Here is a 24,513-nt window from a genome sequence, read left to right as displayed (position 1 = left end):
CAACAAGGCTATTCCCTCTGTTCTTCTTGTGACTGACTTGACATAAATATTAGTTTTTTTAATACCTAATCATAGTAAGAAAAAAGAAAAAAAAAAGCCAAAAGAAAAAAATCCACAATGCAAAAAGTTTTCTAGATGTACAAACATACATTCCTCTATCCATTAACATAAGGTTAATACTGTACATAAACGTATAAACAAATATTTAGAAGAACCTGAAATATACGGTTTGGGTAATATTTTAATTTATATTTTATTTTTTCATGTTGTGCATTCATTAAACAGAAAATGTAATCCTACCATATCCTGGTGGAATTACGGAATCACAAAGTGTGCTGTGTGCATCACACAGTGTTGTAGGTCAGCGTGTCCCATAACCCTTGAACCCAGAAACACATTTTAAATGAAAGCAGTGTCATCTTCCACTGATTACTCTGTTACCCCATTTCCACCTACAGGGAATGGGTTCCGTTCTGTTTCGCGCACCAAATTTTGAACCGTTAGGAGCATTTTGACCAAAAATAAATTGGTTCAGAACCTGAAAAGTTGGTTCCCAGCTGGAACCAAAAGATAGCAGGTTTTTCAAGCGCAAACCGTGACGACATCAGAGGGCATGCCAAAAAGCTCACAGGTAATCAATGCAATCCACCAGCTTGTTACTACTGTTTAAGCAAAAGTAACAGTAACAGTTGAGCAAAACCTTAACATTAGCCGCCAAAATGTGGGCTATTACGAAACATTTGTAACCTGTAACATCTGAAAGTCCTCTGCTGCCGACTTGAAATCAAACGCGTCCAATGGTTCTTCTCAAAATTGGTGGAAACGCGGACTGGTTTGCTAGATGGCATCAAGGTTCAAAGACTCCTGAACGGAATCAGTTCAAGAACCCGTTCTCTGTTGGCGGCAAAGAGGTATGTGTGGCCTCTCTGACCAGTCCTTTCAGGTATGCTCGATGTGTGTCAAAGAAAAGGGCTAGGCACTGCTCAAGACACAATGATTTTTTTTTTTTAACACTTTGGTCCCAGTGAGTCTGTAGCATTAAACACTGTTTTGATCAAATTAATAAAATTTATGCAATTCACACACAAAAGCTGACACAGCAATCACAATAAATAACAAGTGCCTTTTGGGTATACTTTTGTTTCTAGTGTTTGAAAATGTGTTTACAGAATCAATATAAATAGATCAATCATCAGATTAAAAAACAGCTGGTTGAATATATGAGGCAAACATATAAAAATCAAATTATTCACATGATTGTTGGTGAACTGTGGTGTCAAAAACTCTTAAGCAGTGTCAGAAAAATGTTTCACACAAAACATGTACTCATTGGTGATACACAGACTTATGCAAATCATTGCACTTGTTTACATAATGTGGTACTGTGACAGAGTTCACCTCAAACCATGTAGATGCAAATTTACATTGACTTTGTGTTGTGGCAACTCAACTCAATTCTGACTAAAAACAGAATATAATCATCAGTGGGGATATCCATTTGGAGTGACAGAAGAATCTTTACACGGGTAATGAAACACACACTAATGAGGATCAGTATTGCACATGTGGTGTAACTGACCACCCTGATGACTAAAAAAATAATAAGGTAATATTTGTGATGTAATAGAATGAAATAAGGATGTGAAGGAAGATACTCTGGGGTGCTGAAAACTGGCCATGATCTGAGAGTCTGAGGACAAAGCATTTATGCTCAGTGATATTCATTCATTGTACACATTTCAGTGTGGTGCTGAGAGAGCAATAGCATGGTTAGGACTGTATTTTTTAAAGAGCTTTGTGATACTTGGTCATGGCTTTGTAATATGTCACTGCTGTTTAGTACAACTGTAAGGCATGTTCATGTGCTTTTTCTGTCATCTGCTATGAGAGCCCTGCTTCAGTTGTCAGACTGCACAACGCAACACCAAACACCGGACCTGCCACCCTCACACTGAAACACTGCAGCGTATCTCACATATGAGTTTTGTAATAATACAACCTGCTCAGTGTAAGGACAGAGAATGTGGTACCAAATTAAAATCATGGGGTCTCCTACATGGCTAGGGAACTGATGCCTCACAGTTTCCAGATATCAGAGGTTTATCTTCTGGGGTGTCACTCATTCGTGTTATTACCATCAACACTGGTGGGGCTGTGACAAGACACACTCCACGGTGATGGATAAATATTTAGGGAGTTAGTCGTATTCTGAAAACCGGAAAAAAGTGTCTGAAAAGTAGAACCTGTACTGTGATTCTTAAAGTCTCTGGTGAATTGTGTCGCCAGTGTATTGGCCAACACTACTGCCACTTTCTCAGTTTAATCAATGATGTTTTATAGACATTATGTACTAACAAATAAAATTTCTTTAAATCATCTGAAGTGGATCCATGTTTTCTCATAATTAAATAAACTACTTACATGATTAAATAAACTCTAATTCTCAAACTAGTTGCTGATCTCTCTTGACTGTCAAACTTGACTGTTAAACTTTAATTCTTATTGGTCAATTAGTAAGCCAGATATAGGTTATTCCTTATTTTCTGCCTTTTCCACTGTTATTAATTCATCTGTGTCAGCTGAAGTCACCAACTATAGCATCTGCTGTGCAAATGCAACAGATGGGCTACCATCTGCATCTGCGCACCTGTATAGTGCTTATGAGTTAGGTATACCTCACAAAATAGCCAGTTTTTTACTTTTTTGCATTTGCAGTTTGTACGTTTGTGTTTTTTTCTTATATGTTGTCAAATGATTTAGTCTATATAGCTGCAGGACTCACATGGACAGACGGGCAGTGTCAGCTGAGACATTTATTGGGTTAAATTTTGGAAAGTCTATTCTAATATGCATCTCAAATAGTAAATAGTTATTATTGTATTGACTAGTTTGTGTTGAAATGTTTAGTTTACTTAGACATTTTGATTAAATAACCTAATTTAGATTATATTTAGATCCTGATGCACGCATATGTCTGTGTCAGTACTTCAGTGTTCACTGTGGGGCAGACCAGGGCCAGTTGTTACATTTTTTACCCCTTGTATGTATTTCTCATTATCAGTGCATCGTACAACAGTCTTTACAACATCAGTGAAAGTCTGAAAGTTCTGGTTAGAAACAGGCGCCACTGTCATGAACTTCAACACAGAGTTATTTACCTTCATAGACCTTCCATATTGCAGGTACATCAAATAAATAAGTCTTGAAAACACATAAATCAAAACTTAAAAAATAAGTCTTGAAAACACATTCGTAAACTATTATTAGTAGCACATCAGACTTCAATGGGTTACAAAAAGCCTCTAAACAACAACTAAGACAACAACCATCCATATCTGACCTATTCCTATCACTTTAGGTAATTTTTTTACTTGCTACCACATGTTGTGACCTCTACTGAGTCAAACACAGGTTTATGAAAACTACTTCTTCCCTGTTTCCTCTAAATGACATTTATAACAAAAACTCAGTCAACTTGAAAAGTTACTTTAGCCTTTGATGAAGCAAAATACTTTGCTCATCTCAATAATTTGTGCTGTGTCTGTAGCACCAAATGACATGCTTCTGCTCCTCAGTACTGCTGGGTGCCACAAGACTATGTTCTCTTGGGCACAAAAAGACACCAAAGATATTGCTTAGGTATTTCTGTCATTTAACTTTGTACAGATCAGCATAAAGGCTCCACCAAGAATCAGAGTCCAGTGTGCTTATCCCCTCCAAAGCAATTCTGGAATGCCAGGAAGTAGAACAGCACCCTACAGAGTCCCCCAGGAGTAAGCTACAGATAAGCTGCATTCAAAGTCCAGAGTGCTAGCTACAGCTCCATGGAACCTGAGAAAACCCAAAACCCAGAGCGATAACCATTCCAGTATAGAGGCTTAGGAGACACACAGAGTCACATGGACGTCACTGCTGGACCAAAGCTGGTTTCCCAAGCTTACAAAACAGTTTTAGTATCACGTCCATTATTTATGAGCCATTTGTTGAATTTTGGTGTTTTATATTTGCCAATGGGCAACAACACTTCCAAAAAGGCTTTGTATCATATACCCTGGCATCGTTACAGAATGAGCTTTGAAACTGTTTCAGAGTTCCTCAGAGAACCTGAGGTTTCTGCAGCTAGGCAACAGTGATCTTACTGACTGAAATTTTTAACAAAAATGGTGGCATTTTTGAGGTCTGCTGTAAGTTGCGGGCTTTCAGCCACAGGCTGTGGAACAGAGGGAGACATTGTGTTAATGCAGCAAGACTCCTTCTCCTCAGTTTAACAGAGAACAGCGACTGAACATCTGATCCTTAGTGGATGAAAGCCAAAGTGTTGTTTTAAAGGGTTCCCATTGTAATCTCACATGTTACAAACTAACATTCAAAAACACATCTGAATACTTATTCAGATGTTCACTTTGATTTGCTGAGTCAGATGCATATGGATAGCTTACCGTTTCCATGCATCGCTAATCTGATTTGAAGATTAACTGGGTTGAGAATGTGAACTCTCAGGCCAGTTAAAGAAAGCTCACAGAAGTCATAAAAATCATTTTTAAAAACATGCAAGAAAACAAGGGGCAATTTTGGAGTATAACTACAACTTAGTTAACAAAGAACCTATATTTAAAAACCATAGCTTTAAAACAGTTAAATATCCATGCACTCATCAGTTTTGTGATCATTTTAACCAACTGCATGAGAAAGAGTTAGGAGTAAAGCTGGCTGCTGCAGGTGAACCGAGAGAAGGGAAAAAGTGAAGCGTTAGACAGAGACCCAGCTTTTTATTCAGCTTTAGAAAGAGAGACAAGAATTTTGTCCCATGTATCAAAGTCATAATAGTAAGACAGCCCTACACAGGGATTAGTAGTTTCATGACCAAGGTTCTGTTACTTCCAAAAAACAAAACCATACTGCCACACTGTTTGGTCTGTTCACGACACATAAGGCCATCAAACCAGGACAAAAAAAAAAACTTCAAGTATGACAAAATAGAGAAAAGAGGAAAACACCGACACATTCTTTATCTTTTTTTTTCATAGTGGGACTATTGATCAGTTGCGGCACTCGCCTTTTTCCCACACAGATATAGCAAAAGCCTTTTATGGTAAATCACTGGAACAGCCTGAATGAATTCAAGGCCTGACAGAGAGGAAGGTTTAAAGCTATGACCAGGAACGTTGTCCAAAAAGCAAGAAGCCCTCTATTAATATGTGCAATCCTAATAACCTGATAAGTTCAAGGCAAAGCCATTTCTAACAAATAAAAAATATGATTTAAGGCAGGTGTGAAAGGATTGTAGCCAGGAGTTAGCATACAGCTAACTGATCATTATATCACATTGCTGATAACAGTTACAAACTGTTGTATACCTAGATAATGCAAAGCAGACCTAGCTTTAGCAAAAGAGTTTTAAGTCAGTTGCAAAGCTCAACAGTCAGTGACTTTGGAAATATTCTAAATGTTATATACAGCACTACATTTACAATATAAAATTTAAAATTAATCCTAATTTTTGATTATCCTGATATCCTGAATTTTTGATCAACCCTATTTCAGAAAAGTGTCCAGAGCATTCTAATCACTCATTCACAGTGGCGCTGCCTTTGAGGGAGTATAATGTACATGTCTGTTGATGTTTTACTGTACAGATTCATAGGCACTCGGACACATCTTAGACCCCTGTAATTTGTAAGATGAGATCTTTTTTTTTAGTTCAAAAGCCTGCTTTGACACACTAAATGCCAGCATTCTGATCAAATAAGGACTCAAATGTTACCATAATGACATAAAAAAATCTCTTAACTTAAAATGGTAACATACCTTAAAAAGGAAACAGACTCTCATAATGTTCTCCAACATCAGTAACCTGGACAGTACTGAGTCAGCTCTTTCTCTGTCATTTTCTGCAGGTGAAGGCAGTATTGCATAAGGCAGTAATTGGGCTAACTGGTTGCTTTATTAAAGGACTCATTATCCTGGTGACAGTGTATGCCACTGCTTTTGTGTATGATATCTACTGAGAGGAAATTCAACCACCTCTTTCGCACAGCAAAGGAATATCACCATCCTCTGCAACACTGGAATCATATGTCATTGCTTACAAAAACTAGCAGAACGAGTGTGCAGTTGATAGAAAGAAATACTTTTGTTTGGGAGAGCTCTTTCAATCTCTAGTACTCTAATTATCTATGTTAAGTCTAAATTTTAAGCGACATTTAAAGATTTCTGTAGCATGCTGTTGCTATACTGATCAATTCTGTGTCCTGAAACACTCAACAGACAGCGTTAAAACTTGTTCTGTCCTGCTCTGATTGGACACTTTAGTCTGTCTCCAAACTGCATCAGTCCAATCAGATCAGAGCAGCAATGTGGGCATGGCTACAATCCCACACTAAGACACAGAGGGGATGGGTTGACGAAGAGATACTGCTGACTCACTTTAACCCTTCCCATGTACTCTCCGACAGGCTGGAGGGACTCCGTCTGCGCACAGCGGCCAGTTTTCCACGTGCCCGAGCAGCCCACCGCACGGGGCCCCCAGCCTGAGATTCAGACAGGCTGGAGTAGCACGATGAGTCGGCCTCCAGACCAAGGCCCGTCCAGGGTGGCAAACTTAGAGACTGGGGCAGGGAAATAGACAGAGGGGAGGAGAGAGGTGAGGGGTTTTTTGGTTCATCCTTTTTTCTCCTCTCTCTCTTGCTTCCTTCTCCTCCTTCCTCTTCTTCTTCTTCTCCTCCATCTGGTCCCTCACTTAGTCTTGGTGGCTCCCAGCCCTCAATCTTGTCTACCTTCCTTGTTGGTGTGATCTGTCTCATTGTCGTGGTAACACTATCCCAGAAGCAGTGTGTCTTGTCTTTCTCTGAGTGCTGCTTACCTCTGTCCTCCTCCCAGCTCTTCCTCTGGGACCTGATAGAGAGAAGTTGAGAAAGAGGGAGAGATCAGCACAATCAATGAACCTAAGAATCCACAATCATTAGACCACAACTTGAGCAATGATTTCAGGTTAACTGTTTGCTTTCCTATACTTGTTTCAGTCTTATTCTATTCCAAACCTTGCATGTGTCACATATGTCTAAGAGTAGACAGAGTTTGGTCCAACTGCTATAAACCCAAATGAGAAACTGAGATCATAGAGATCATGATATCACTCTGCCATCTGGTGGCCTTATTTAGAATGCCATCAAATTATCATTAAATGGTTGTCCTGCATAAACTGGATATCATCTTTTGCATCACTGGTAACTTGCAGACCAACACTATCAAACTGAAAACCCTGAACTTCTCTTTAAATCCTTCACACTGAATAAGCTACTGTCTTGCCTTTAGAGAGAAGACTTGCACTGAGATGGTCCACCAGAAAATAGTATACTACTTGGCATCCCTTCACCTTTTATTTTGACCAACTACCAGCACTTTCTGCAGTAACCATTATGGTGGTGGGTGGAAGAGTAATTTCAAGGCACTTATGTCGTTTGGAGAAACATTTTTAGCTTTTGTTATTTTTTGCATGTGTAAAGTGATGCTTTTGGGTACAACAATTAAGAAGATTTTGCTTTATTTTTCCCAAACTACATTTGTTTTGTGATTTTCTGCCAATTTTGCATGTCTCGTATCGCTAGCTCCGTCACCTCAAAACCATCACAGCAACACTTAAATAAATCCCACATAAAGATCATTTTGGAGCAGTATTCCGAGGTGGTTAAAAAGTAATCAAAAAGAAAAGGTAAAAAGAGAAGGTGATTAAGGACCAGGCAGATCCTAGAGAGGAGGCAAGACCAGAGTTGTCCTAGGGAAAACAAGTTAGCATCCATTGAGGTTGGGTTAGGGGGATTTTTAGTTGCTACTTTTTCAGTTGCTTTCAATGTATTTGTTTTTCTTAATTTTTCTTAATTCTTTTTTAACTGAAAACTGTACAGTCCTGAAAGCCCCCTCAAAAACATGATGACTGTTAACTTGCATTGGGAATATTTTTATGCTGTCATGGGCCCCCAAAATTGACATTTATGCTAAAACAACATTAAATCCCATGAAATATACAACATAACTTATACCTCAGACTGAAAGGGCATTTTACCCTCTTTACTTGTGTAGCACTTTAAGCGCGCCGGAACTTTTATTTTGAAATGAAAATTGGGACTAGGTGGAGACGAGGAGAAGGAGAATAGAGAGGAATGGCTTTTGTTTTTTGGGGAAGGTCTACTTTTGACTTAAGTGGGTGCTGTGCCAGTCGATAGTTTTTACGTGGTGTGCAGCCAGTTTCGGGTGAGTTATAAACTGGATATATGTAGTAAACTTCCAAGCTTGTGAACTCAACTCCGTGTCTGGTGTGCGTTTGATGCCTGCTGGATTTTTTTTTTTTTTAAGGATTACACTTGCTTTAATTAAGCTCTTTCATCACTGTTTACAAACCTTACGCTTAAGACTATGCTAACTCAGACAATAGTACAATACTCTATGCTTATGTCAACCCTTTATGCAAACTAAACAAACAAGCAAACAAATAGCACATCCATAGGTGAGCATCCATTTTATGAAACTCCACATGAAGTGCAGTCTTATGCAGTTAACTTTGGTCTGACATCTGTGAAATGATGCTATAAGTGGTCATTTCCTGCTCATGTCTTCGACTTTTGTGCTCAGTTGGCAGCATCAGCGACAGTAAATATGGCTTTAGTGTGCCTACACCACATTTTGTGGTGTTCTGCCTGTTTTTCCACTTGAAATGCAGATTGGTTGGAGTTCTGGTGAGTTGTAGCATTCAAGAACCTGTAATTGGTTTTCTAGGGTTTGTCTGGTTAAACTACCTCAATAGCAGTATTTGTGAATGGACAGGTTTTTTTTTTTTTTTTGAGTGGATTTCTCAGTGATTTAACATTGTGTTTTGTGTGCTTGGCAAGTACGCTTATGCCAATATTCTAATTCTTTTTTGCGATTCACTAATGCATATGGTGAAATTCAGTCTCCGAGGCTGTTAACTTGTTCCCTTCTCATACTCAGATTTTCTTACCTATAAAATACAATGAATTGACTAACCTTGAGGCATGTCTTTGTGCTACTAAGGGTTGAAGTCTGTAAATTTCCTGATGCTTAATGCAGACAAGACTGAAATGCTGGTCATTGATGCCCCTACGCATAAGCATCTTTTTAGTGATCTTACCCTAAATTTTGAAAACTGAATCAAAACTCAAAACTCTACAGCTAAAAATCTTGGTGTGATTTTTGACTCTAGTCTCTCGCTGGTCATTCATATCAAAAACACACAACCAAAACCGCCTTTTATCACCTCTGTAATATTGCCAAATTAGGCCCTTACTAAAATATGGCCAATGCAAAAATCATTGTTCATGCATTTGTCACATCTCACCTCGATTACTGCAATGTTCTGTACTCTGGCCTGCCTGCCTCTAGTACCAAAAGTCTTCAGCTGGTCCAGAATGCTGCTGCCAGAATCCTGACCCAAACAAGGAAGTTTGACCACATCACACTTGTCCTGGCTTCCCTGCATTGGCTCCCAATTCATGGAAGGGCAGATTTTAAGGTCCTCTCATTGACATATAAAATTCTACAGAGGCTTGCACCAGCCTACCTATCCAACTTAATTACAGCCGGCGACTTGACTCTGGCCCACGCCCTGTGTTCCCTGGCCCTGCTTGTCCTGCATGGCTCCTGCACCTTCAACAGCCATTAGCTTTGCTGCGTTAATGCATCTATGTACTACGTTCTTTTTTGCTTCCTTAAGTCCTGATTACCCACTAATATTCTCCTTTTTCCGCCTCATCTTCTGCATGTGTGTGTCTCATATGAGTATAAATGCCTCACAAAAGTTGTTTGTTGGCTTTTCAATCTTCCGCCCAACTGGAAGTGTGGCCATATCTCGGGAACGCCTTGATGTATTGACACCAAACTATGGAATTAGGATTATATATATATATATATATATATATATATATATATATATATATATATAAAAATATAAACACCAGATGGTTTAACAAGCAGACAGTGTTTAAATAACTATCACAGAAACCAGACTAAAAAGAGAGTGTGAGAAGGAAAGGCAGAAATATCAGTTAAAAGAATGTTTTGAGTTGGCAAAAGTAGGGTTAGATTAAGGTTAAACAGAACAGCCAGAGCTCATTTTGAAATACTGAATTGTCTTTGGTGGATGCCAAAGTTTAACCTTGATGATGTTGGAGCTTTCTTTAATGCATCTGAGAAGACAGCACACAAGGCCGCGAGTGGCGTCTTTTCCCCCCAAACTAACCACTTTTCCCTAGTTTTACAGTGTTCGTTCGTGTTTGTGTCCTGTTACATGTACGTCAGTCATACATATCAACAATGCATATATTCCACTAAAATACCGTGTTAGCTTTGAGGGTGCACACTCGAAGCACACAGCAGATTAGCCGGTTTCATACACACAAACATTTCCAATTCAGGTTCACAATCTTACAGTTTAAAACATCCGACAAACCCTAACCCAAACCCCAGTTGCACCTAAATAATTCACGTCCACAATCTTACAGTTTAAAACACCCGACAAACCCTAACTCCAATTACACCTAAACAATTCACCTCCACAATCTTACAGTTTAAAACGACCGACAAACCCTAACCCCAATTACACCTAAACAATTCACCTCCACAATCTTACAGTTTAAAATACCCAACAAACCGTAACCCCAATTACACCTAAACGATTCACCTCCACAATCTTACAGTTTAAAACGACCGACAAACCCTGACCACAATTACACCTAAACGATTCACCTCCACAATCTTACAGTTTAAAACACCCGACAAACCCGAACCCCAATTACACCTAAACAATTCACCTCCACAATCTTACAGTTTAAAATACCCGACAAACCCGAACCCCAATTACACCTAAACAATTCACCTCCACAATCTTACAGTTTAAAACACCCGACAAACCCGAACCCCAATTACACCTAAACAATTCACCTCCACAATCTTACAGTTTAAAATACCCGACAAACCCTAACCCCAATTACACCTAAACAATTCACCTCCACAATCTTACAGTTTAAAACACCCGACAAACCCGAACCCCAATTACACCTAAACAATTCACCTCCACAATCTTACAGTTTAAAACGACCGACAAACCCTGACCACAATTACACCTAAACAATTCACCTCCACAATCTTACAGTTTAAAACACCCGACAAACCCTAACCCCAATTACACCTAAACAATTCACCTCCACAATCTTACAGTTTAAAACACCCGACAAACCCTAACCCCAATTACACCTAAACAATTCACCTCCACAATCTTACAGTTTAAAACACCCGACAAACCCTAACCCCAATTACACCTAAACAATTCACCTCCACAATCTTACAGTTTAAAATACCCGACAAACCCTAACCCCAATTACACCTAAACAATTCACCTCCACAATCTTACAGTTTAAAACACCCGACAAACCCTAACTCCAATTACACCTAAACAATTCACCTCCACAATCTTACAGTTTAAAACGACCGACAAACCCTAACCCCAATTACACCTAAACAATTCACCTCCACAATCTTACAGTTTAAAACACCCGACAAACCCTAACCCCAATTACACCTAAACGATTCACCTCCACAATCTTACAGTTTAAAACGACCGACAAACCCTGACCACAATTACACCTAAACGATTCACCTCCACAATCTTACAGTTTAAAACACCCGACAAACCCGAACCCCAATTACACCTAAACAATTCACCTCCACAATCTTACAGTTTAAAATACCCGACAAACCCGAACCCCAATTACACCTAAACAATTCACCTCCACAATCTTACAGTTTAAAACACCCGACAAACCCGAACCCCAATTACACCTAAACAATTCACCTCCACAATCTTACAGTTTAAAATACCCGACAAACCCTAACCCCAATTACACCTAAACAATTCACCTCCACAATCTTACAGTTTAAAACACCCGACAAACCCGAACCCCAATTACACCTAAACAATTCACCTCCACAATCTTACAGTTTAAAACGACCGACAAACCCTGACCACAATTACACCTAAACAATTCACCTCCACAATCTTACAGTTTAAAACACCCGACAAACCCTAACCCCAATTACACCTAAACAATTCACCTCCACAATCTTACAGTTTAAAACACCCGACAAACCCTAACCCCAATTACACCTAAACAATTCACCTCCACAATCTTACAGTTTAAAACACCCGACAAACCCTAACCCCAATTACACCTAAACAATTCACCTCCACAATCTTACAGTTTAAAATACCCGACAAACCCTAACCCCAATTACACCTAAACAATTCACCTCCACAATCTTACAGTTTAAAACACCCGACAAACCCTAACCCCAATTACACCTAAACAATTCACCTCCACAATCTTACAGTTTAAAATACCCGACAAACCCTAACCCCAATTACACCTAAACAATTCACGTCCACAATCTTACAGTTTAAAACACCCGACAAACCCTAACCCCAATTACACCTAAACAATTCACCTCCACAATCTTACAGTTTAAAACGACCGACAAACCCTGACCACAATTACATCTAAACAATTCACCTCCACAATCTTACAGTTTAAAACACCCGACAAACCCGAACCCCAATTACACCTAAACAATTCACGTCCACAATCTTACAGTTTAAAACACCCGACAAACCCTAACCCCAATTACACCTAAACGATTCACCTCCACAATCTTACAGTTTAAAACACCCGACAAACCCGAACCCCAATTACACCTAAACAATTCACGTCCACAATCTTACAGTTTAAAACACCCGACAAACCCTAACCCCAATTACACCTAAACAATTCACCTCCACAATCTTACAGTTTAAAACACCCGACAAACCCTAACCACAATTACACCTAAACGATTCACCTCCACAATCTTACAGTTTAAAACACCCGACAAACCCGAACCCCAATTATACCTAAACAATTCACGTCCACAATCTTACAGTTTAAAATACCCGACAAACCCGAACCCCAATTACACCTAAACAATTCACCTCCACAATCTTACAGTTTAAAACACCCGACAAACCCTAACCCCAATTACACCTAAACGATTCACCTCCACAATCTTACAGTTTAAAACGGCCGACAAACCCTGACCACAATTACACCTAAACAATTCACGTCCACAATCTTACAGTTTAAAACACCCGACAAACCCTAACCCCAGTTACACCTAAACAATTCACCTCCACAATCTTACAGTTTAAAACACCCGACAAACCCTAACCCCAATTACACCTAAACGATTCACCTCCACAATCTTACAGTTTAAAACGACCGACAAACCCTGACCACAATTACACCTAAACGATTCACCTCCACAATCTTACAGTTTAAAATACCCAACAAACCGTAACCCCAATTACACCTAAACAATTCACCTCCACAATCTTACAGTTTAAAATACCCGACAAACCCTAACCCCAATTACACCTAAACAATTCACCTCCACAATCTTACAGTTTAAAACACCCGACAAACCCTAACCCCAATTACACCTAAACAATTCACCTCCACAATCTTACAGTTTAAAATACCCGACAAACCCTAACCCCAATTACACCTAAACGATTCACCTCCACAATCTTACAGTTTAAAACGGCCGACAAACCCTGACCACAATTACACCTAAACAATTCACGTCCACAATCTTACAGTTTAAAACACCCGACAAACCCTAACCCCAATTACACCTAAACAATTCACGTCCACAATCTTACAGTTTAAAACACCCGACAAACCCTAACCCCAATTACACCTAAACGATTCACCTCCACAATCTTACAGTTTAAAACGACCGACAAACCCTGACCACAATTACACCTAAACGATTCACCTCCACAATCTTACAGTTTAAAATACCCAACATACCGTAACCCCAATTACACCTAAACAATTCACCTCCACAATCTTACAGTTTAAAATACCCGACAAACCCTAACCCCAATTACACCTAAACAATTCACCTCCACAATCTTACAGTTTAAAATACCCGACAAACCCTAACCCCAATTACACCTAAACAATTCACGTCCACAATCTTACAGTTTAAAACACCCGACAAACCCTAACCCCAATTACACCTAAACAATTCACGTCCACAATCTTACAGTTTAAAACGACCGACAAACCCTGACCACAATTACACCTAAACAATTCACCTCCACAATCTTACAGTTTAAAACACCCGACAAACCCTAACCCCAATTACACCTAACTGTTTGTTAGGGTCGTTACTGTTGGTGGTTTACCGGTACTGTCTTTATCAGTTTACACTCACACACAATTACCCAGTTAAATGTTTGTCCCGTCTTTATTATACATGTCGCTTTGTGTGAATGTTCGTATTGCGTTGTAATGTTTGTTGGTTGTCGTGTCTCCCTCTGTTTTCTCTGTTCGTCCGTCTGTTTGGTTATGTGTTGCAGTGGCATAGGACTCCCGGTGCAGGGGAGGACCAAACAGAGCTGTAGGAACACAAGTTCATTTATTTGGTTCTACTGGAGTGACACATGTGTGGTGCACACGGGGAAGGGGCCACTCCATGGAAAAGGGTTTTTTACCTTAAAATGTAACGATCGGCTGTCACTAGCCGGAATTGTAAAAGTTAAAACATTACTGTAGAGTGTGAATTTGTGTTGGTGATTATGCATATGTACTAGAATGGATAATTAACTGCCATAATATTTGAAATTAACAGAAGGAAGCTGGTATTTTCCGAGGGGAGGGGCTTATAGTTCAAAAGGGGGTTTTTGGTCATTGTACGTTGAGGGAGTCAGGAGAACAGAAAGTAGCTGTGTGTTGAGTTGAATTGAATTGAATTTGATTTGATTTGAGAAATTGAGAGTAGCGATTTGTTTATTTATTTATTTGTTAATCTATCTATATATTTTTTGTTTGTTTTGGGGTTTGTTTTTTTTCTTGTAAATATATATATATATATATATATATATATATATATATACACACACACACATATACATATTTTTCTCCCCACTGTACATATTTGCCATTTTGGACATTTTTTTCGCTTTTCTTCACTTTGGTTGGGACCGTTTTTTTGTGTGTGCACTGTAAATAAAACATCTTGCCCTTACATGCTATTCGCGGCGAAGCCATTTTTTTTTTTTGGTTTTGGTGTGTTTTGGGCAACCCGAACCCCTGTTCGGCTTCACCCTGCCACACAGACTCTATTGATACAATGCTGCTTGTAGGTAAAGTTCAGGAGGCACAAGCCTCTCTTGATGCAAGTGAAAACACAGATTACAATGTGGTTAAATGGGCAGTGCTAAGTGTACTTGATGTTCTGCTGGGAGTGTTGAGGCCCAGTCCCTGAGAAAGAGGTCCAGTGTAACATATCTTGATTTAGCACGGCAGCAGGATGGTGATGGATGTGAAATGTATACATTCACAAGGCTTATGGAGCTAATGGTACTGGCACAGTTTAAGGTCAGTGTACCTGAGAATTTGGCAATGTGGCTGCATGACTGCAAAAACAGCAGGCGTGAGTTGGGATCAGTCAGTCTTTCACCCCCACAATTTGTCTCATCTTCATTCAAGTAAGAGGAAAAACCCTAAACAACTACCAACCAAGACTGGCCTTGCTAACCATGAAAGTCATAGGACCTTGCTGGAAAAAACTCAGATAGGCTCTCTCTCATATACTCATCCATTTGCAGCATACACACTAACAACCATGTTACTGCAGACACTTGAAGTTAGCTTTACTAACTTAGTAGGCAGAAAGTTACCTTAATTTTGAGTAAAATTACACTATTGCCTAGGTAGCAAGCGTTAACAATATGTGTGCTCTATTTAACTTATGTTTTTAGCATATGTTACACCAATAATAAACAAAAAAAGGAATTTCATGATGAATGTGAACTGATTAACAGAAAGAGTGACTTTGGTGACTTTCTTCCTGTATTTACAAACTCTATACATTAGGTGGGATAAACAGAACAGTGTTGCCATTTCAGCTAAAAGGTCAACAGAGCAGCTGCTAACATTAACAATGGGGAGGATGGGGTGTGAAATAAAGAGTTTGATTCTATTTGTATTCATCACTGAGTCAATCACAAACATCATGTCTGTATCATTCCAAGAGTTCTCTTTCTCCCCCCTCTCCTGACCCTCTTTCGCCTTCTAGCACTTCAGCTTCTTGTTGTGGCAAAGGAACTATCCTCAGATACGCCAGGGTCAGAGCCATCACAGCTGGGACCACAACTGAACTCTCAAACGTGGAACAAATGCATAAAGCATCAAAGTCCTCTCCAGATCATCTTCACTTTTCTTTTCTTTACATTTCTGCCTGTCAAACTCCCCATCCTAGTGAAGAACACATGCGTGGACACTTGTATCATGATAAAATAATCCCTGCATGAGCATTATCTTAATTTTCAGACATATCTTCATGAAATTTAACTTCTATGAGTTTTTTTCTACACAAATGGAATCTGGTATATAGTCACAAAGAACCATCCTGTTAATGTTAGGGAAATTTACATGAAATTTAATTTTGTTCTTTTATGTACGATTTCTATGATAGCATGAATAAATTAAGTTTACCCTCTTCTGTCTGAGAGAGTGACGCCGGTTAGCAGGATATGCTCATCATCCAGTGATGGGAACAGTTTTTTATCTCCTCGTTCTCTCTTGGACTTGATTTTTTTCAGCTTAAGTTCCTGCAACAAAAATAAAACAAGAGGAACTGATCTCTCGAAGGCTTAACGGAAATCCTTCTGGATGTTTCTATAGCTTTGTTCTGTTTTGTACATAAATTGTGTTTATTTTTAAACTCTCTCTTTTTAAGCTCTATCTCACTGCATATAGCATGTGTTGAAGCCACATGTGGTCAGATTACACGAAGTTCTTCTGTGGCCCATAGGGTTTAGTGTGTGTGAGAGAGAGAAGGCGCGCGCGAGAGAGAAAGAGAGAGTCATAAAGAGAGTGTGTTTGTGTGCTGGGAGGTTCACTTGGCTGACAGCCACAAGACCTCCTGCTTAAGTCTGGTCAGAACTTCACAGAGTATTTTACATGCCTAGTGAGCTTTACAGCTTACATGAGAGAAAAACCTTTGGCATAAATTCTGCCCCTTTCTGTTCATTAGTTTGTTCTTTTTACTGTTTCTGTCTGTCTGGTGTGTGAGACAATCTTATGTTAACTGGAGGCCAAATGCACTGTGGAGTTCTCTCAGGTACATGAGAAAAAAAATGCAGACAGAGTCAGAACCTGGCTGGAAACTGAACATTACCAACATCTGTCTAGCTGTGCATTATGTAAGGATGTGAGGAGGTGTTGTGTATGAGTGAGTGGAGTGTGCATGTATGTGTGTGTGTGTGTGTGTGGGGGGGGGGGGGGGGGGGGGGGGGGGCATGCATGTATGTATGTGTGTATGTATTAGTAAATATAGTTAAACTATGGGCAAGAATGTAATATCCTTCACACCTCCTTGTACTGTCAAAAACCAAAGTCCATCACAGATGTGATTATACATAAACAGAACCCCCCCCCTCTCTCTCTCTCTCTCTCTCACACACACTCACACACAAATCCTCCTGTGTTAATGAAGACCCCATTAGAAGAACTGAGTTATCTGAGCCCATCTACGGGCTCCTATGATGAATAAACTGTTGATCAAAAGTAAACACACAAGCAGCCACGTCTATGTGTGAGCCTCTCTCTCTCTCTCTCTCTCTCTTATTTTTAAGGTCACACATTCATATGAAATAAACAAGTGTGACATTGGCTCTCAAGCCAACTCTGTGTGACTTTTGGTAGCAGGCTAATGTCACAGCTTCAATAAAGCAGCAGTTATCTGAAAAGCACTGCCATCACACAACGTGTGCTATTCTAAGGCTTGTTTTGCTTTTTGTTAAGATTGTGAAAGAATGTGACACAGCTCCTGAAACACATGCATACAGAAAACACCTACCCCCCTCCCAGCCTAACTCTGAAAAACATCCTATTAAGCCTGTCTTCCTGTAAATGTATTCTCACACACACCCTCCCTTCGACAAACATCTGATTAAACACACTTTCCTGTAAATATATTCAAACACACAGACAGAAGCATAGTCTGTCTTCTCTCACTTCAACTTACATCCTGTTAGGCACATTGTGTAAACACTGGGAACTGCCTTTTCATTGTCTTTCCTCTCACTATGCACACTGCTGGGCTTAAAACGGTCAGAAAGCCCAGATGCACATATCAGCAACATAGTGATTACTGGTTTCAACCTTGTTACCAGGGAGGACAAAACGGGGGAAACACATGAATGTATGACAAAAGGCCCTCATGTACACTAAATTTCAACATGGCTGGACCACTTGTGTGTGTAAGTGAAAGTGTGTGACTGTATGTGTGTGTAAGTCATAGTGTGTGACTGTGTGTGTGTGTAAGTCATAGTGTGTGACTGTGTGTGTGTGTGTGTAAGTCATAGTGTGTGACTGTGTGTGTGTGTAAGTGAAAGTGTGTGACTGTGTGTGTGTGTGTGTAAGTCATAGTGTGCGACTGTGTGTGTGTGTAAGTCATAGTGTGTGACTGTGTGTGTGTAAGTCATAGTGTGTGACTGTGTGTGTGTGTAAGTCATAGTGTGTGACTGTGTGTGTGTGTAAGTGAAAGTGTGTGACTGTGTGTGTGTGTGTGTAAGTCATAGTGTGTGACTGTGTGTGTGTGTGTAAGTCATAGTGTGTGACTGTGTGTGTGTGTAAGTCATAGTGTGTGACTGTGTGTGTGTGTGTGTGTGTAAGTCATAGTGTGTGACTGTGTGTGTGTGTAAGTCATAGTGTGTGACTGTGTGTGTGTGTGTGTGTGTGTGTGTGTAAGTCATAGTGTGTGACTGTGTGTGTGTGTGTATCAGTCATAGTGTGTGACTGTGTGTGTGTGTGTGTGTGTGTGTGTGTGTAAGTCATAGTGTGTGACTGTGTGTGTGTATCAGTCATAGTGTGTGACTGTGTGTGTGTGTGTGTGTAAGTCATAGTGTGTGACTGTGTGTGTGTGTAAGTCATAGTGTGTGACTGTGTGTGTGTGTAAGTCATAGTGTGTGACTGTGTGTGTGTGTGTGTGTGTGTGTAAGTCATAGTGTGTGACTGTGTGTGTGTGTAAGTCATAGTGTGTGACTGTGTGTGTGTGTCTGGAGACATACCTTTGTTGAGGGGCTCAGTGTTTCCTCCACTTCTTTTGCTCCCTCATTCTGAGAACGGAAAGTATTAAGTAATGCAATCAGAACAAAGTCTCTCTCTCTCCCTCTCATTCTCTCTCTCACACACAAACAAACACACACTTACACACACACAGAGTGAATTTAAGAAATATATATATAGAGAGAGAGGATGACACAGTTAAAACTGATTTTAAACTTTACACTGAATTGGGGAACATTTAATTTTCTAATTATTCACCACCTTAGCCACCTTGCTCTTAAGCTACTACACAAAATTCTTGGCCTGAATGGCAACTCTTGTGTCCAATCATATCCAACCTGCTACAGAAAGCTACCAATCAAGCTGTTTCACAGTGGAATATCCTGGTTAGGGTTTGACTTCTTCCTCTTCCAGCAATGCACCCCCTCTCCCCTACCCCCCCTTCTCCTCCAGTTCAACTCTCACAGGAACAGAGAGACTGAGGCAAGCTTTTGAAATCCTTTCAAATCAACTTCTTGCTTTTAAAAGAAAAGCAGAGAAAGCAGTTTATAATTATTGCTCTGTGTGCTCTCAGTCAGACCTCCTGTTTACCACTGTTAAGCACCCTGGATTCTCTCTTACATATACATACTGTCTCTCTCTCATATTCACACACACAATACAAACACGTGAACACACTCACACACTGGTTTAGTGACTGGGACATTTCCATCAGATTCTCTGTTTATTCTGTTTTTGTGATATGACAGGGAAGTGAAACTCAGAATATTTCAGCTTCATTTCAGCTTCTGCCGCTTTTCTCATTCCCCTCTGCTCCATACTGTTTCTTATACTCCTTTCCTTTCCCCTCTCTCTCTCTCTCTCTCTCTCTCTCTCTCTCTGTCTCTCTCTCTCTGTGCCCCTCCCTCTCTTCCCTGAAGAGGGAAACCAGCCACAAAAACAGAGCAATGTTTGTTTCAAAATATGTATGAGGGTGTAAAAACTACTTTGTGATACAGAATATCAGAATTCAAAGGTCAAATCACCAAAGGTCAAATCATTTGAAATGTGTATCACCATGGTGACACAGAGATGGCAGGTGGGTGACTTTCCCAGAGTTCGTCTAGAGACAGAAACACATCTAGTCAAGTCACCTCTGGCTAACTTATTTAGTACTGAACCCAATGTTAACAAATGTATTTTCTAGCAATTTCCAAATTGAAATCACAGAATCTCAGACTGGAAAATGCTGTGACCAGTGGAGCATTAGATCAGGTAGAACTGCTCTGGACAGTTTAAATACACTGTAGTTGACTGGGGCCTGTAAACAGAGTTGTTTTAGTGAAGAAATACAGAAAAGGCATTTTCTCTGTGAAAAGCAAGATGCAAAGAGTTTGATAACTGTGTTAAAAACATACTTCTGTCTTGTTCTGGCCAGTTGTACAATTCCAGAGCAAGGAACAAAATGAGTCTTCAGGCGCTGACCAGGCCTAGCTGGAAGGCTTAGTGGGTTGTCAGACAACTTTCAGCAAATTTAAGCAAAATGTGACTGATTGATTAATTGATATGCACCATGTTCTGATAAAAAAAAAAAAATCCCTCCTTGCCGTTTACTATTTCTATTACCTCTGAATTAAATACTGATTATTAAGCTTTTCCCAGGTATCACAGAATAATTAGCAATCAGTAGGTTACATTGTCTCAGAGATGCATTCAAAAAAGGAGCCAATGTAACTCCTGTCTGTCTTTCTACATGGCATGCATTCTACTATCTAAATCTAAATAAAACGGATGAGTCTTCCTCCATTTCCTGGGGCAGAAACTAAGACTTCCATGTCTACATTTGTGTGAAAGTATCCCCTGCTTATCAGGCTACGATAATGCGCGTTATGTTTTACATCTTGTGGTCAGGGCCTACCGCAGCCAAAGACCACTTTTAAAGTTTTAAGTAAGATGACAAGGCTCTAAACGTGATGCTAGTTCGGTGAGCTCAGAGTAAAGATTTGAGTGTTATCTCGTTTGGCATGTGTTTCTTTGGTGGGGGCATAACCATCGTTTATTTTTATTCCGCCGATTCCTTCAGCTACGCTATAGGTCCCTGTCTAGTGTGAATGGTAAAGGGTGTCTTGTTTATTGGGAGAGCAGAAGCAGCGGCGGTATTTTAAGCATTATTTTCAGGAGAGGGCGGATTCCGTTCTCCCTACCACTGAATACATTTTGCTGACACACCTGTTAGGAATGATATACTTATCATGAAGTCTTGTGTTAAATTACCAATTCGAACGACTGCATTTCTTATAGATGTACAGGGTAGACTACTTTAGTTTAACCTCTGAGAACTGGAGTCGTGGTAGTGCAATTATAATTTTTCTGTCGGGCTTGTTGAGATAACGTTCCAGTTTATATTCCAGGTTAAACAAAAGGTTTACTGCCTAATACAAAAGTGGGTAAAACCAACTTAATGTCAAAGCATTATAAAACTTAATTTCTAACTCTCTTTATTCATGTTAAATGCTGCCAAGATCATTTAAAATGTATCGTCATAACCTTTACAGTCTTTGTTGCACTTAATTCGTATCTAATTTACCTTACGTGCGTGGTCGTGATGCCAAGATATGTCGTCCTCTTCTTCATCCACCAACATTTTGCTTTTGCTTTTCTTAAACATATTGTTTAAGCTCATTCGGTCCGCTCGCGTAGCATACAAGATTACTTCCGTTGTAAAATATGTTTTACAAACGTACACTTGATCTCGCCCAGTAAAGGGCGACGTTGGAATCCTCGGCCCGTAGGAGGGTTGTAGTTAAATCACTCTGAGGGGAGATCGCTGGGAGGTACATATGAAAAGCAAGCTTCAGTCAGATTACTGAGTCTGAACAATGAGCGACAGTGATCCTGCTCCTTTTCCCTATTCCCTGCTCCGACTCGGTGGGTGGGGATACCTGACTAGAGCAATCCACACGCTCTCTGTGTTAAAAGCAGAGTGCTGCCCCTGACAATTTTCCAGCGGAGTTTGATGTGACATGGACCCGCAGAGGCTCACCCCTCCCTGTAGCACAGCCCCTCCGCTTCATGTCATACAGTTGAACGGTCCCGTTTTTCCCCCTTTGTTGTCATGGCACTGAGAGAGGGGAAAATGACGCTAAGTTCCTCACGGACCCTCCCAACTGGTCCCGAAACCTATTTTCGGCCAATACGATGACCTGGCTCAAAAGAGTCATCGACAATTAGTAACATTTTTGTTAAGGTGTTATCTTACATATGTTAAAATGGTTGGGAATTATCTCACCTGAAATACTTAAAAAACGTAAGAAGATGTCTAAAACTAATGAAGGCAGCTGACGTAGGTCCTTAGCTGGACACCTTAAACTCAAGTCTGTAATTGTAAATAATAAAACAGTTGCCTCCAAAAATAGCATTGGCCATTTCAGTTTGTCACAATAGTTTTAACTTCCTGAGAAGTGATTATACACGTTTTAAGTGTTTAGATGTTGGTAAATGTTTTTCAGCAGAGGATCAATGAGTGTTAAATTAAATGGCAAATGAAACCCCACACACAGTCATTTGAGGCGGATCAAACTGCTTTTGACATTAGCAACGGCTCCCTATGATGTGTCTAAAATAACATTAGCGTTGGACTGATGTTTCCATATAAACACTGGAATGGGTGCAGTGTAGATGTGAGCTTTCATTTTTGCTGGTGTTTATGAATGAGGACACGCATTCAAAGTGCAGGAAAGCTCCAAGTAAAATGTCATTTAATGCATTACTAATGGTTTGTAATGCATCATATGGGTAGCCCAGAATTCTGACTCTGCACAGAATTCATCATCAATCCACTAATAAACTGTCACCACAGACATCATTAAGGCTTTTTGATTACAGTTAATAAAAAGAGTATTTTAATGTCTTTTGACTGTTTCATAGTGCTTTACATATCAGATTGTTAACAAGTAAACAGTTGCTGATTATACAAATATATACATTTCATTTCTCTAATTTTGCTGTTGAAGTAGATCTCTAGTATAAATGAATCAGGCTTTACTTTGTGCTGGTGTTTTTGCCGTTTGGAAGTTAAACCTGTCTTCCATCGCACCTCGCTGTACAGTCACCCATCACCTGATGGCTTGTTTACTGTAAACAGTCCATTTAGGACACATGACAGCGCATTTGTTTCATCACATTAACTGTGGATTTATAGCATCAGCTGGCAGAGATACATTAGATAATTAAAAATGTATGTAAATGTGATTATATCCTCTCTTGTGTGTGTGTGTGTGTGTGTGTGTGTCTGAGGGAGAGAGAGGGAGAGAGAGAGAGAGAATACACTGTTTCTTTACTCTTGTGCTACCCTTTTTAATATATGTTTGCCTATGCTTCTAGAGAGGAAGGTTGAATTGTACCTGAATGGCAATAAAAGAAATAGTGTAAAAGACAAATGGAAACCATAGAACCCTCTAGAGAGGAATGAGATGTAGTCAGGAATCATTGGAATAATTCATTTTTACATCATGTTGGCAGCAATGTTCTTTCCAGGCTGAGATTCTTAAGGAAAACAAGTTTGCATTTTTAAATTACTTTTCCCCAACTACTACCACAGTGGGACTGTGTGAAAGATCCATACCTTTGAGAGATCAAATTCTGTTTATGGTCAAGTTCTTTTGCACCTCCTATACAGTGTATACAGAATTTCATAAACTAAAATAATGGATCTTCACAAGGTTTTTTTTGCCCTGCACTGAGGTTTGTCCCTATACAATACAATTCATTTTATTTGTCTGGGGCAAAGAAATAACATAAAAAGGCATTTAAAGGGAAAAAAAAGGAATGTCTTTCATTTCGAAAGAAGGTGAATATGTTTTAGGGTCTCTTTCATGATTCATCCCGAGGAGAAGCAAACATGAAATGGCAGTTACACTCTCACAGAAAATACACACACACACACACACACACACACAATGTTACATACACCTCTACTTATTCTCTCTCTCGCATACACACTTAAAAACACAAACCTATACACATGAAAAAGTGAAAAATGAAATATGTGCATTGCTGTCTTATCCAAGAGGATCCTAAGAGTTGCTAGGGTTCTACAAGATATCAGTCAAACAATCAGTCTTGCTCCAAGACATCCTCTCCACCAACCAAAAATTTTTTTTTTTCCTTTTGTGCTACCCTCATAAATGTCCCCATGCACTTAACTATGTTTCTGGGGATCCCACTCACCAATTTCGCTCTTACAAATGCTAACACTCACACACAAGCTCACTCCAGCATGATTTCACCTGCAGTGTAAACACTGTTTCTTTATGTTCATTATAATATGAACTGTCTGGCTGAGGTAGAG

At 39.7% G+C, this 24,513-nt stretch overlaps 1 protein-coding gene across 1 annotated transcript; it reads right to left on the bottom strand.

The window, feature by feature from the left end:
• Positions 1–6,158: 6,158 nt before the first annotated feature.
• On the bottom strand, positions 6,159–22,062 carry LOC115823135 (testis development-related protein). The gene is made up of 4 exons (XM_030787155.1): positions 21,751–22,062; positions 19,187–19,234; positions 16,608–16,723; positions 6,159–6,894 (listed from the first exon to the last, which is right to left on the bottom strand). Exons 1-4 carry the CDS (start codon positions 21,844–21,846, stop codon positions 6,423–6,425), a joined length of 732 nt encoding a protein of 243 aa, XP_030643015.1. The 5' UTR covers positions 21,847–22,062; the 3' UTR covers positions 6,159–6,422.
• Between the last annotated feature and the right edge of the window lie 2,451 nt (positions 22,063–24,513).

The sequence above is a fragment of the Chanos chanos genome, chromosome 10 (assembly GCF_902362185.1).
Source record: "Chanos chanos chromosome 10, fChaCha1.1, whole genome shotgun sequence".
NCBI classification, from domain to species: Eukaryota; Metazoa; Chordata; class Actinopteri; order Gonorynchiformes; family Chanidae; genus Chanos; species Chanos chanos.
Note: the sequence above shows the minus strand (reverse complement) of the source record. Positions and strands in the feature narration are given on the sequence as shown.